We start from the raw sequence: 15,092 nt of genomic DNA, 5'->3' as shown, positions 1-15,092 counted from the left end.
GTTTGGTTAGGGTGAACATCACCAGACAAGAGTCAACAAAAAGACTATGTTACAAAGCTCTTATCTCACAAATTAACTAAACAATAACAATAAACGTACCTTCATATTGTTGTTCATAATTATCCAGTTTCGCCACTTTTTTTCTTTGAAACTATGCGCCCGCGGCGTAATAATAGGTAAATCCATGTTGTCACACTATTGTAACACAAATAACGCACTTTAAAGCTAATTTATTTGCAAAAAACTAACAATATAGGTGCTTTTTGTATCAGTTGTTAGCTGTTAGACGCCATATTTGTTTTATTCACCACCTGACTGATTTTAAGTCAGCTAACTAGTTGGACGTTTTGTGACGCTTGTACAATCAACGTTCGGCCTAGTCATACAACTGAACAGCGCCATCCAATGAACGGGCTAGTGGTTCAATCAAACAGGACATTAAACCAGTTGCCTGCGACAGATATACAGGGTAGCCTTTAGATCAATATGTAACGTTAATAGACAAAAAAAAATGAAAGGCAATGTAGCAGGAACAATGGGACCTTTAAGCCAGGTGCGATAAGAGGATTATTTCGTTTTTTTTTTATTATTTAGAATTAGGCAAACTTTCGTACCAACTTCTACCAACCTTCCTACTACTTCATACTTATGCCGATACTACAAGGTCACCGGGAAACCCACTGTGTATACAAACAATTAAAAATTAACAAACGTTAAATAGCTAATTTAATTAAGAAACAAACTCCAGCGGAAGAAAGTTGGAAGCCTAAATCAAATATTTGTTTTGTTTATTTGAGTAGAATCAGCAAATGGAACAATAACGTAAACTCCTTAGTTTTACAAAAAGAAACCTTGTAATCAACATGAAACTTGGAACTCCGTCTTGGAAAACACTGGCTTTTAGTAATCCTCAAGGCTAACAACGACTCTGTTACGTTGCATTAGAGTTAGCTATTGCATGGCAACTCTCTGATCCATAACTTATAGGTACTGCACAGCACTGTACATATAATTCCTATCTGATACTTTTTTCAGGTTCATGTTTTCAACTTTTCACGCCAGGGCCGATTTTCACTCTCTCGACATTTCGCATCTAGCAAAAGTAGCAAACTTGTATGACCATGATTTATGTAGAGAGTTCTTGTGTAGAGATAAATGCCGTGTCAGTTATAACTTTTAAATTTTAGGCATGTAGAAGTACCGAGATTAGACCTTCAGCTTCTTTAGAGCAATGTATAGTATGGATACTCTATCATGTACCTCTCACTGCACGGCAAGAAGCGAAAAACAAACGGACATATGTCGGTTCCTGTCTACATACACCGTGAAAGTGAGAACACAGTTTTGGATCGCATCCAAAATGCTAACAAAGAGTGAAAAGCTGAAAAGACAAAGCCATGTGTGACCCATTCAAGTTTGGATCTAGTGAGAGTTACAGTTGCATGCCGCTTCTATATTTATTAATTGTACATACATAGGTAGTGAATATGCTTGAGTTTGACTTATTCCTCGTATGTACTTTCTATATATTCCAGGAGATTTCAAGTTCACTTACGTATCTTGGGTAGAAGACATTTGGAGACTGATATTTATATGTACAGTTTTATCTCAAAGGATGACTAGTTCACTCACTGCAGCAGCAGCAGCAGCCTAGTAGCTTTCAGAACGTTCTATATTGCCGGTAGGTATATAACGTAGCTACGCTTTCAGTTTCAGTAGGTGCTACACCGCCGTAGCTCGTAGCAAGTCCAATAGAACAAAGCAGTACAAGGCTGAAATCTGAAATATCGGACGGGTGTAAATGCCACTAGTACCTAATACCCAACAAATGCCTGAAGGCTGAAATCTGAATTATAGCAACGGCACGCAGTCGCTACGATGCAATTCGTCTGTGGTCAGCCAATTTGGGAAATAATATTTCGGACTCAGAAGGACGGATCAAAATATAGGTGCAAATCAAAATCAAATCGAATATTTCATTGTTGCCATTATTTTCAGCAATTGCTTAACATAACGTCCATTACTACAGCAGGCCCTCATCTTTCCTCATCCAACTACTACCGGCTGAAGGTCTCCAGCGAGCCATGCGGCATCTCACCCTACGACTGTTGCCCGCTCCATGCAAGAACTCTTCTACTTATACCTCTAGCTATAAAACACATCCAAAGGAGTAGTACGAGTATACTATATCAATAGATCGTACAACAATAGTACCGGTGGACCACGCATAGTAAACCATTCATAGTCCATGGTGCACGGGCGGGGGTCCGGGCCCTCATCGATCCGTGACGTCACCACCCCCCCGCGCCCCCCACGGCATCTCCGGACCCGGAGGGATTATAGGTTAGGAGGCGGAGAATGCTGGGGGCTTAAGTTTCAGCTTTTTTTATTTAGAAGAGTTTTTTTTCGTTTGTTTCTACGACTGATCGAGATTTTCGGAAATACCTAGTATCTAGTATACCTACTTTAAAATAATAATCCGATAACACCCATAGTAAACTCACCATGACAAACGGGCTTAGACCATGACGCCTATTGAAAGAAAACTGAATCCAAATTGGTATACCCTTCAGAGGACAAGTGCAGACACATAAATTCATACTTTTAACACCCCCAATTTTGGAACAGAATAAGATAAAAAAGGGTCTTTTATGGATGGATGAAACATAACATATACGATGGAAACGAGCAAATCGTACCCGAACCTCACTGAAAATGTTTTACAGTTACTCGTAATTTCGCGGAATACCTGAATATTCCGTAGCCGTTGCATATATTTTATTTTTTACAATAACTTAATTTTGAGCACATAAATGCCATTGATATTTTGAAGTGCCGATGCCGCCTGATATTTAAAACTTTTAACTATTTTGTTAATCAAAATTAATATGGATTGTTTTATGTTTATGTTATTTTATCTCCAATATCGGATTTTAAGTAAAATGTACTCAAACAATCAATGGTGTTTTACCAGTTTTAACTCTTAACGACTCCGGGATGTTCTATGGTCATCGTAGCAATATCATATAAAATTGTTTTCCTTCATAAAATACATAATTAAGTGCATAATTTTCCTAATTTCCTGAAACATTTTCAGGCACAAAGTGGCTCAGACAATCAGCGGCCGCGGTTGTTCAGTTGTTTGTGCCATTAGTCACTCACAAAGCCAAAGCGCACGATTAGCATTGACTAGCTAATGACCAATCACAATCGCCGCTGACAACGGCAGCTGTGCAATCAACCAATTAGAGCGCTTTGTCCGTGACGTACGATTGTCTATGGGGTAGGCTCGGGCGGGCCGCAGCGCGCCTGATTGCCTACAAGGAAATGCGATTTCAAAGAATTAAAATTATTTAGTAGCGACTGAAAATTACATACTTATTTAATTTTTGCTATAAATAGAGTTCCTACTTATAGTATATGATAACTTATACTTATCGTTCCATATAAATTGTCAACTTAGTCGGTACTTTTCATATAAGAATTAATTGGTTATGTACTTACTTAAAAAAAAGTTATACCTATGTATCAGCCGGACAATTAATTAAACCTTCAAGGGTTCCTTTTAAGCAACGAACGGAAATCCAAAAACCCTAAAATCCAACAAAATTAAAAAGAAACAACAACAAAAAACACTCCTCCTGTACCGTCTCAAAGAGTATCTAAACTGACCGGCAACGAGGCTCCAATCATCTTATCTGCATCTGAACATGGTCGGGTGCTCAGGCCGTGACGTCGGTCTTTGTCTCCCCGAGGCTCTCGATGTGGAGCACCCTCGGGCATCAGTGTGGAGCACCCTCGACCCACATCGGGGCTGACCCGAGGGCCTGTGACGTCATCGTGATTAGATGCTTAGTTTCAAGGAGGTTTTTTTTAGAGTCTCCGTGATGGAAACGGTTTTACAGGGTCCATGTAAGTTCGGTATAATCAACCAATCTTTTTCAAAACCTATATCAAATGTGTCCGAATTTTCAATAACAACAAAATCTCTAAAATTGAAGAAGTATTAAAAGAAATCTCTCGAAACCAACCCACAAAATCTGTATTCAATATTGGCGACGATTCGTATTCGTGCAACCGTAATTTTATTAAAAATTCACTTACCTTAGAGTTTGCATTAACCGGCGAGGTCAGCCGTGGAATATTGGCTGACCGCAGCGTAGGGGGGCTATTCGTTTATCGCGATGGATTTTACTGATATCCTCGAGCCAATTTCTTGCCCCGAAATGGTTATCGAGTTTGCAACTCCGCTATCGGTTTGAGTGCCAAAATGTGAGGCCATTTTTGAACTGTCTTTTTGGTTGGACTTTACATTTCTTGGGTCACTCAGAAAATCGTTATCGATTAGTCAGCAGAATAAGTGATTGTTTCATTTATTGATGTAGCTATAAGGCTAACAATAAATAAATAAACAGTAACTAACTGATAATTAATGTTAATCTTTGTTTGTTTTCAGATGGAAACTCTTATAAAGGAGATGCAAGATCCTGAAACGGGAGTGCCTGTAAGAAGTCAAAAACTCTTCCTCACTTACATCCCTGCTGCCTTTATGGGTAAATAATTTATGAACTTATATACTTAGTCTAAGTACAGAACTTTGCGTAAATGGTATTGATACAAGAAAACCAGCGCTGTGACCTCACTGTCCATAGCATATGCTGAGCTGGTGCCGTTTTGATACTCTGGACAGCAACCTTTATCTGTTTTGTTTGTTCTGTATTAAGTATTCTCTTTATTTTGTTGTTGTTTCTTTTTCTTTTTTTGTCTTATTATTCTGTCTCAGTGTGTCAAATAAATGTATCTTTCTTTCTTTCTTTCTGATATTTCACCTAGGAGTAGGTAAAACAGACAAGTTAGTATTCAATCCATTATACTATACATATTTAAATCAGTAGGTATATGCTCATGACTGTAATCTCCAAAGGGGTAGTCAGAGGTGACTCGCAAGCGAGCCACCCGCTTTTCGCTGTATATTTGTACTCACGTGATAGGTCACCACAAGTTTGGATGAGTACAATGCACTTAGGGTACGTACATATCTAGATATTATAGGATTTCAATAAAAAACTTATGAAACTTAAAAGCTTCACTCAAGCGTCATTAAGGCGCATACCCCCCACATAATAACATGAATACATCGTCGTACAGTACGATAATGCGGGTTTTTCTTCACCTCAAAATATGGCTTTACCCGACTGATTGTAAAATCGATATGGAACAGGGGGGTCACTCTACAAGACGAAAAACTAAGTTTCGGAACGCTACTGCGCGAGCCACGACTCTATCTCGTTGTGTTAAACGTTCCGATTGCACACACGACATCCCTCGTTCGTTTGTCGTCAGTATAGAGTGACCCCAGTGTGGAGCGCGGCGCGGTGGGGCATTCACCGGGTGGTGCTATTATTTTGCACTTGTGCTCCTTCCGACAGCTATTTCATGCTTCGCCGGCGATATTTGATTTAATGCTCGCAGAAGTCGCACCGTATATCGGCCTTTAGCGTTGATTTACTTATCTAGTGTTAAAACCGTTAGGTCATTCAATAAAGTTGTATTGTAACTGTTCAGGCTATATTTCACACAAGATTCCTAATGATATTTGGTTTATTTTATAAATACTTATAGTTTATTTTATACTTAAATAAAATGAAGAGAAAATTCTACAACACTCGTAAACCCATTATTTATACTTATTTTACGGACTAGGTACCAAATTAGAGACGGAGTGGAGTGTATACAAGCAAATTGGATAAGAATGATTTGTAAGATTGAACCTTTTTTACTGTATAAAGTTGACCAGTCAGTTTTTCAGTCGTTATACCTACATTTATTAAAACCTCATTTATCTGTACTTAGTTGTAGTACCTATACATACTTAGATAAATTAAATATACTTACGTAAATACGTATACGCACTGCAATGGACTTATCTATTCGTTCATATCAAAATAACCTTCACATTGTACAGACAGAATAGATTTCGTCTATAAATAGAATTTCAAGAGAATTATTTTTTTACCCAGTTTCAGAATTTCAGTCGAAACAAGCTCCTAGATATCGGAGTGATTTTATTTGAAATGTTATTATTTAGAGAGCAAGAACAACGAGAGTAACTCAAAATTTGATTTGCGTGATGGCGACATGGCAAGACGCCAGCGGAAAATGAAATCCTTTTCAGGCCATGCGCTTTTATTCAGTAACTTTACACAAAATCCACTTCCTTAGTCGGAGTTATTAAAGTTCTTGTGAAAATAAGAAAAAAACGTTCATAGACGGCGACATTATTCATGGAGGACTTTTAGCTTTACGAGGATTTACATAATCGACGGTGGAAAGGAGGATTAAATTAAACGTCATTTTATTTTAACAATTCTTATGGATCACATTTATTTTCCAAATACGTAAATGTACCTTTTCATAACAGTTGAAAAAAGTGTCGGCTAAGTTACCTAATCTTACTTTCCACCTTGAGGAAACCTGCACATCTAAATTTAGCTCAGCTAGATATTATTTGTTGAACCCACCGACCATCAGTGGACCAGCGAGGTAGAGAATGGTCCAAGCATTCAATAAAAAAAATTAAACTCAGTTATTACGTAACTATATAAAGTATTTATTTATTTATTTTTATTTTAATATTGTCGTATCACTAACAACTATTTATTACTTGGTAGCCACTAATATAGTAACAGCGAGTCATTTAGAGTTGGTAATATTCTGATACGCTGTTAAATAAACTTCAATGTTGCAGTTTTTCCGTTTAGGATTAATTTGGGGCTTTTTCATTTATCGCAAGTGTATTTTAAAAACCTAATAACTGTTTTCAGGTTACGATCTTATCGAATGGCTCATGGAACGGTTTAATCTTGATGAAACTAGCAATGGTGAGTTTGATAACTGTAAGTTCATCCTTTCTACCATTTATCTACCTGCCTCGCATTTCTAGCTTGCACCTTGCACCTTCAGTTTCTACTTATGTGTTAATACATGTGTTCCTAAAGTGGCATAATAAGCCGATAGAGGGTGACTCGACTCGTCATTCTAAACAACTTTTGTACAAGATGACGATCAGAATCAATGTTGTTCACGGTTACTACACTTTAGAAACACCTGTATTTTGTTCTGTTTGCGAGTCCAGGAAATAAATGCAGCATTGCGCCATGTCAGTAATTTTTTTTCATTCTGTAACATTATTCTAATAAATTCGGTTTATTTTATGTTCGTATAAAAAGCTCCTACTATTTCACTCTGATAATTTAGTTCGTATCACAAGCACAAGACAATACCTATTCATAATTCATATCCACTTCTTGTAGAATATATTTATATTTCACTATTTTACGTAATGTAGGTATCTTTAATTATGTTTCATTTGTTTCAGTTGAAGCAATAAATTTAGGCAATCAACTTTGCCAATATGGCTACTTCTTTCCTGTCAACGACTCGAAAAACCTTATCTTGAAAGATGATTCTTCTCTTTATAGATTTCAAGTAAGTATGCTATTATGGTTTTCAATGTTATGATTAATCAAGTAGAAGGCGTTAGGTATGTACAGTTCTCCCATATTAATAATGCGCATGCAAATCTTCGCAAACTGTCGTATTCCCGGAAACACCCGAATCATTGAATCGTAAGAGCACTTGCATTTTGATCCTTGTTCGAAAGAAATAGTAGTCAATATCATGTGACACATAATCGAAAACAATTTGGGCGGTCGGTGGCTGTCACCGATCAGTCAAGGGTCAAGGGTCTCAAGGTCAAGATCAATATTACTTTTGTGGAATTATAAAGAGCTGCAATTACACATCGTTCTTGTTATTTTTTTCAAATGTGAATTTAATTTCAACTTTAATTATTTTTGACGATGCCATATTATGAGGCACATTTAAGAATAAAATATACGTCACATTGATAGACTTCACTTTGCCAATAAAATAAAGCCACACCCAAAAGACCAAGTTTGTAATTGTAATATTATTGTGAATGATCAGCGCTGTAAATACTTTTGAACTGAGATTTTAATGTAAACATTTTTATTAATGTGAAATAATCAGTCCTGTAAATACTTTTGAACTGAGATTAAAAAAATTTAATATAAACCTGTGTTTGAAATCCATTTCTCCTTATAATATAAACCTTGTGTTATTCAAACCTTCTTTCATCCATCTTTACATCAGCTTCAGTAAGACACTTGAAAAGTACCTACTGTAACATTTTCGAAGTAAATTTTAATATTATGGAATATTATGAATTATCGAATCAAATTTCGTTACTGATAAATCAATTATCTCTTTTAGCACCAATTACATAATTCTACTAAAATTTCACGAAGAAAATGCACTTAACCACTCTAAATACATAATAGTTTTCTAACGCTCGGGAATACGACCGTTGCCGAACAATGACGAAGATTTCTATGTGCATTATCAATTTTGGGGAACTGTATGTTTGTATATAAAAAAATAGTTTTTGACACTGATTAATGACCTACGTAAGGTAGTTAACTAACCAGACCAATTCAATACGTGCATTGAGCACACCTGTTTATTTTCAATCAAACCAATTAACATCTCCAACTCCCTTGCTCACCGTGGTGGCTACAGCAAGAGCCCTCACCCACCTTCGTACCTCTAACATTTATGGAGTTTTAGTCTGAAATAAATGATTTGAATTAACTACAATGTCTCCTCCCAGAGTCCCTACTACTGGCCGTGGCAAGCGCCCAAGGCGGCGGGCGCGGGCGTGCCGTCCATCGCGCCCGACAACCTAGAGTACGCCATCTACCTGGTGAAGCGCACGCTGCGGAACAAGCAACGCCACGGCCTCGAGGAGTACGAGGCGGAGGCGCTCGCCAACCTCAAGAAGAACCTGGCCGGGAAGTGGGACTTTATCACTATGCAGGCGGAGGAGCAGGTTCGTCTATGAACTTAATATTTAATAACAATAAAACTAATTAATATCTACCGGAGTAAATAGAAGATGTGAGCCAGATCGCTACTTTTGGTTGGTCTATCGTTTACGTTCTATAATCTTTATGCCAAAGTGGCAATGGAGTACTTATCCATATCTGCTTAAGATACCATTTGATTGAGGAAGACGAGTTCTCGGATAAAACCCACGAATATGCAATCGTAGCGTAGGCCAGTCTTCACAGTAGGAGGTTTGATGATCCTGACAGATTTTTGTGGCTTATCTCCAGCAGTAAACTACTTGTCTAAGCATTATGATGGAGACACTGGAAGCATTTTTTCTTCAAAACTATAAGCAAGAATAAGATTATTTTATCTCTCTTTGTAAACCTAAAGTAACTGTCAGTTTGTGCTATAAGAAGGACGAAGAAACACACTTTGTATTTGGATTAGCAATATAGATCTGAGTGTTTTCGATAGTTTGGTGTTATTGGTTAGGTACTTACGCAATGTACTATTAGGTCAATGATCTGCCATAGCGATATCGATATGATATATACGAGTCAGTACCTAATGTTAATGTTTAGACGAAGCGTTTGGAATCAATCCAAATTATATTACGGATGTAATTCTGTGGTGTACATTATGCAGGCGAAGCAAAAACGATGCCTAGAATAGACGCATTACCATCAATGTCATAAAATGTATTTTATGTATACCTAATTACCTACATAGTTAATCCTTGCAGTGTAGTGTATACCAGCATCTCCAAGAACCCTTCAGGTCACATTACAAGGGATTGTTCAAAATATGAGTCTGATGATCTTACGTCTAACTACGTAACGTCTAATTGATGATGCATATAGTAACGTTGTAAATACCAATATAGGCACTGCACAAGGTTCGGTGTTGGGCCAACTACATTATTTAGTATACGTCAATGAGGTAGCTAAAATAGTCAAACACACATCACTGTATCAATATGCGGATGACACTTGCCTTGTTGCAGCCGATAGGAACTTTTCTAGGGCGATGGAAAGGCTACAAAAGGACTTCACAGCTATATGTAAATGGTCACACGATGCAGGACTGGTACTTAATGCTCAAAAAACATTGGCAATGCACATCAGATCCAGTCATACATAACGCTTGTGATCAGTCTATGAAATTGATTGCCCATAGCCATAGTTGTATGCATGACAACAATCATAAATGTACTAACTGCGATGTAATACAGCAGGTGGACACTGCAAAGTATCTTGGGGTCACAATAGATCACAGATTTAATTGGGGTCCACACATTATAAATGTCTGTGACAAGCTTCGAGCGATAATGTCGAAACTATATATAATTAAAAATAAAGTTCCCTTCAGGATTCTTCTTAACCTATATACGGCACTTGCAGAATCTACTATCTTCTACGGCATAACTAGTTATGACAGAACCTTCAAAACTTACTTAGAAAAAATTTATAACATCCAACTGCGGCTCCTAAAGACCATTGTGCCAAAAAAAGTTAAATTCCAAAATCGAGAAAATATTCAAGAACTTTTCAAATATTGCAAAATTATGCCTGTCTATAACAAGTTAGAATATGCTCTGCTGGTAGAACAACACAACCGGACTGACTGGCAGCCGGTACAACATAAAATACAAACTAGACAAATTACTAATAAAAAATTACGTACTTTTCAAGCCAACAACTTCTACGGACGAAGAACAATAAGCTATATAATTCCTCGATTACTTAATAACCTACCAAATTCCTTAAAAGTCAACATGAATAAAAATAATATAAAATATAAACTAAAAGAACATTATTTACACTTAGCAAACTAAAAAATAAATAAATAATTATAATAATAATAATAAAAAAAAAACAACACATATGGTATACATATCTATTTGTTTACACTATCTATTTACACCGCTAATAGTTAGTAAATAACCTACTTGCCACGTAATATAAGAACATATATACCTACATTTAATAACTCATTACTTATACATATTTATATTGTTTATATTATCACTGCTCATATCATACTAATGATCCTAGAACACCATGTACACCGGTAATTATCTGAGCGAGACGGAAGATCGCACCTCCCTGGTCACTGATAACGAAACTGGTTCGTCGCTTCTGCATGCGAGTCGTGCGAGCGGCCAAATACCTGAGCCGTGGATTGTAAATGTAATATGTGTGTTGGGTGGTTAGGCGAATTACCGTATAAGTAATAATATAGGATACAATAATCTACCTAACTGTACTTTTACTACGTAAATTAATGTATAAACTTAAGATATACTTAAATTAATTTCAATTACAGATTCAAGTGTCAAGACAAACCTATCTGGTTTAATGGCACTTTTATATAGCTAATCAATAAATGTATTGTATTATAAATAAATTAAAAAAAAAAAAAAAAAAAAAAAAAACTGCCAGTTTTTATAACTCTATCTACGGATGACTTTATGACGATGACTACAGTGCCACAAACTTATCTGTTCCGGCGAGAGCTCACGTAAATGTCTAATATTTCTTCATTCTATAAGATTTTAAGTTTGCCAGTAGTTTAAATTCGCTCTTGTGGTTTTAATAAAAACATCTAATCTATATTATCAATATATAATTCATAAGCAAGTAATGGGATATGGATCAATTTAGTTCGCTCTCACCGGAACAGATAAGTTTGTCTCACTGTAGTTACTTTCATGCTACAACCTGTCAAAATAGTATGAAACTAACTACCAGTCATCGGTAGATAGAGTTATTTAAACTGGCAGTAAGGCACCATCGATCTTGGTGAAAGGATATAGGATTACTGAACTCCCTAACCACTAAGGTGTATCAGATGATAACTATGTTACATAGCTATTGAGATTGGCTCGATCCACTCAACCCTTTTTAGGCGCTATAATAATGATGGTGGTTCGCTTCCAGGTGCGTCTAGCCAAAGAGCGCAAGAAGAACGACAAGGTGGTAGCCGACAGCCAGGAGCGGGCGTATTGGCGCGTGGCGCGGCCGCCGCCCGGCTACACGAGTGCGCTGGAACACTGCCCCGTGCCCGTGCGCGCGCGACACGCCACGCAGGCTAGACGCAAGACGCCGCAGCAGCTCACGCGAGAGGTACGTAAATAAATAAATATGTGGGGACATCTCACACACGGCCATCCGACCCCAAGTTAGGCAGAACCTGTGTTATGGGTGTCGGACAGCTGATATATCTACACAAATACATAGATAGATAGATACTAAATATAAATATCAACACCGAAGACCCGAGTACAAATATCTGTCTTTAAACAAATATCTGTCCCAGCCGGCAGATATAAGGCAGAGTAATCAGACCCCTCTCAGAAGCATTGTTACTATGAGAGGGGGGTCAGGTTTCTCTGCACATGACCGTACGTGACTCACAAGCGACTAGGTACAACCGTGGCCAGCAAGCTGAAAAACTATGCCCTAAAATACTTTGAATGTTGAGGACAAGCACGAGGCCGTTATTATTTTTTGGGTGAAGAATGTTGGTTCCATCGTCAGTCGTGGAGCTCGTGTTGTAAAACTCAACTTCAAAAAATAATAATTTAGGTTGTCGATGATTTGCTTACGATCGTTCGCTTTCGCGTTTGCCGACCGCGGAGTTTATGGGTTAGCCAGTAAGTTAGTTCCTAACTTATCATCCAACGTAGACATACTTACATACATCATACATACATTATGCTCACGACTATAATCCCCGAAGAAGTAGTCAGAGAGGTGACTCGCAAGCGAGTCACCCGCTTTATGCAATACATTTGTAGTCACGTGAAAGGTCGCGAGCCGTATCGCCGTTTTTGAGGTTGTCGGGTAAGTGGGCAACCCGACTGTCAGATGTTTTCAAGCTGCCCGAAGGCCTCTGACTAGGCTTAACGACTGCTGCCTAAGCAGCAACCGGGTCCCACGCCTTAACGTGCCGTCCGAAGCACGGAAGCGTCCAGAAAAGAACCACTTGAAATCGGTCACCCATCCAATGGCTGACCGTGCCAGTTGTTGCTTAACCTCAGTGATCAGTTGCGATCACTGAAGCCAGTACCGCCAGCCAATATCGCCAGACATAGCAGTAGTCGACTACGGACGCTACTAGACAGTAGATATACTTACCTTCTGCAAACACAGCATCCAGTACCACCTCATCTCACTTATACTCTCTTCTAGATCGAGCACCTGAAGGCGAGCCTGGACCGCACGCGGGTGAAGACCTCCATTGCCCTGGAGGCGCTTCTTGCCTACTCGGAGACCTTCGCCCCCTACGACCCGTGGCTCACGCCGCCGCTGCCCTCCAACCCCTGGGTCAGCGATGACACGCTGTTCTGGCAGATCAACAGTCCTCTGTGAGTTGCGCTCCTTTTCTATGTGTATCTTGGAAATAGAAATTGAACGTTAGAACAGCATTTCTACCTACAACTATTTAGACGCATGGTAAACATGATGTAGGTATTTGGATCTTTATTGGAATTAAGGTATAAACGTGTAGGTATTCCTCTAATATGGAAAACTACCCCTTTGAATACTAATAAGTATTTGCCCTGTAGATTGAAAACTGTCTACTGTATAGTTTTCCGGTTAACAATTGAACAAATATTTGTGCATTGCTGATCTTTGCTCCCCATAATACAAAAACATCATGCTGCCCGGCTAATCCCTTCACCACGGTGATAGTCCCTAGAAATAATCCCGGAGACCATAAAAACATAACTATGACGTTTTCCTACTACTTAACACTATTATAAATTTGTTGACCACCAAATCTACACTACCAATAACCCGCCATCCACCTTACAGCGTGGACGTGCCAAGCGAGAAGCGCGTGCAACGCTGGGCGCTCTCCATCGAGGAGCTGGTGGCGGACCCCACGGGGCTGCAGGAGTTCACCAGCTTCCTGCGCAAGGAGTACTCTCATGAGAACATACGGTTCTGGCTGGCGGTCATGGATTTGAGGAGGAGCAGCACGAAACAGATACCGGTTAAGCTGCAGGAGATCTATCAGTGAGTATACTTCCTTGGTTATAAGTGTTATGTTCAAAATGGCTACCTGATATTCTGATCTCGGCTACTACCTCCTTATCTTAAGAGCGTTCATGCTGAGTGAATCCTTGAACCGAATGCTTTATGATCCCGAAAAATTGAATAGAAAAACATTTCCACAAGGAAATCTTTTAATAAATAACAGTTTTTTCTTTCTACTGCACTAATAAATTTCCCTACCATAGCAATATTTTCACACAATCCACCCTAGCTTATTATTATATTACCACCCTTCCACCAAAAACATAACCAAGAAATCCTTTCCACCACCAGTAAGTTCTTATTAACTACCATTTAAACCTCTCCCCACCACCAGAGAGTTCCTAAAACCCGGCGCGCCGTGCGAGATCAACATCGACGGCGCGACAGCGGAGCGAGTGGCCGAGGGGCTGCGGACCGGCTCGCGGTACGCACTGGACCACGCCGCCGACCATGTCTATGGACTACTGTTGAAGAAGGACTGCTACCCGCGGTTCATACGCTCCGACCACTTCCAGAGGCTGTTGGCTGAAGGACGGAACGTGCATCAGAAGAAGGCCAAGTAAGAGTTTAGAGAGTTTTAATTTATACGCAGGTAAATGCTGGAATAAGCTGCCTCCGCCGAAAAATTGGTTCCGTTAATTGTCTGGCATCTAAGAAATGAGTGTTATATCCGCTGCACGGAAATACGGCTTTTCCAACATGGAAAATCTGGATATCTCTTAATCGACCACTGCTGGTCAAATACTTCTCCCAAGGACCGATCGTTAGTACCTATATCGCAACTTCACAACGTTATGTTTGCCTAGACAGTCTGGCCGGACAGATATAATTTACGGGGTCGCGAGTCGCGAATGCTTAACAACGCAACCTTTTTTGTTACTATATTCATCAATTCCCAACCACCCAACAGATTCTTCAACTTCGGCGGGCAAGTCAAGAAGAAGCCCATCGGGCCGGCCACAGTCTCCGCCCCGGGGCTGGCCCGGAGACGCGGCTCCGAGCGCTCGCTGTCCGGCTCGGCCCACGAGCTGGCGGTGGCCGCCGCCGCGCCGCCCCGCGCGCCGCCGCCGCCCCCCCACTCGCATTCGCAGGCTGACCTGCATCAGATACCCAGGTGAGTAGGATTAGCGTTGT

The 15,092-nt window shown here is 39.4% G+C and overlaps 1 protein-coding gene across 5 annotated transcripts in view; it reads left to right on the top strand.

Annotated features, from left to right (window-relative positions):
• Window positions 1-15,092, top strand: part of LOC105397485 — a 31,417-nt gene that overhangs the window by 11,841 nt on the left and 4,484 nt on the right. For 4 of the 5 annotated variants that reach the window (XM_048623526.1, XM_048623522.1, XM_048623523.1 and 1 more), the window contains 9 exons: window positions 4,457-4,553; window positions 6,825-6,896; window positions 7,379-7,488; window positions 8,693-8,911; window positions 11,853-12,038; window positions 13,107-13,282; window positions 13,734-13,937; window positions 14,293-14,517; window positions 14,869-15,072. In XM_048623526.1, the coding sequence (XP_048479483.1) occupies window positions 4,457-4,553; window positions 6,825-6,896; window positions 7,379-7,488; window positions 8,693-8,911; window positions 11,853-12,038; window positions 13,107-13,282; window positions 13,734-13,937; window positions 14,293-14,517; window positions 14,869-15,072 (1,493 nt within the window). The remainder of the gene's footprint in view (window positions 1-4,456; window positions 4,554-6,824; window positions 6,897-7,378; window positions 7,489-8,692; window positions 8,912-11,852; window positions 12,039-13,106; window positions 13,283-13,733; window positions 13,938-14,292; window positions 14,518-14,868; window positions 15,073-15,092) is intronic. The other variant, XM_048623524.1, reaches the window with a different exon arrangement.

The sequence above is a fragment of the Plutella xylostella genome, chromosome 10, assembly GCF_932276165.1.
Source record: "Plutella xylostella chromosome 10, ilPluXylo3.1, whole genome shotgun sequence".
Taxonomy (NCBI): Eukaryota; Metazoa; Arthropoda; class Insecta; order Lepidoptera; family Plutellidae; genus Plutella; species Plutella xylostella.
The sequence above is the reverse complement of the archived record's forward strand: the minus strand, read 5'-3'. Positions and strand labels throughout refer to the sequence as shown.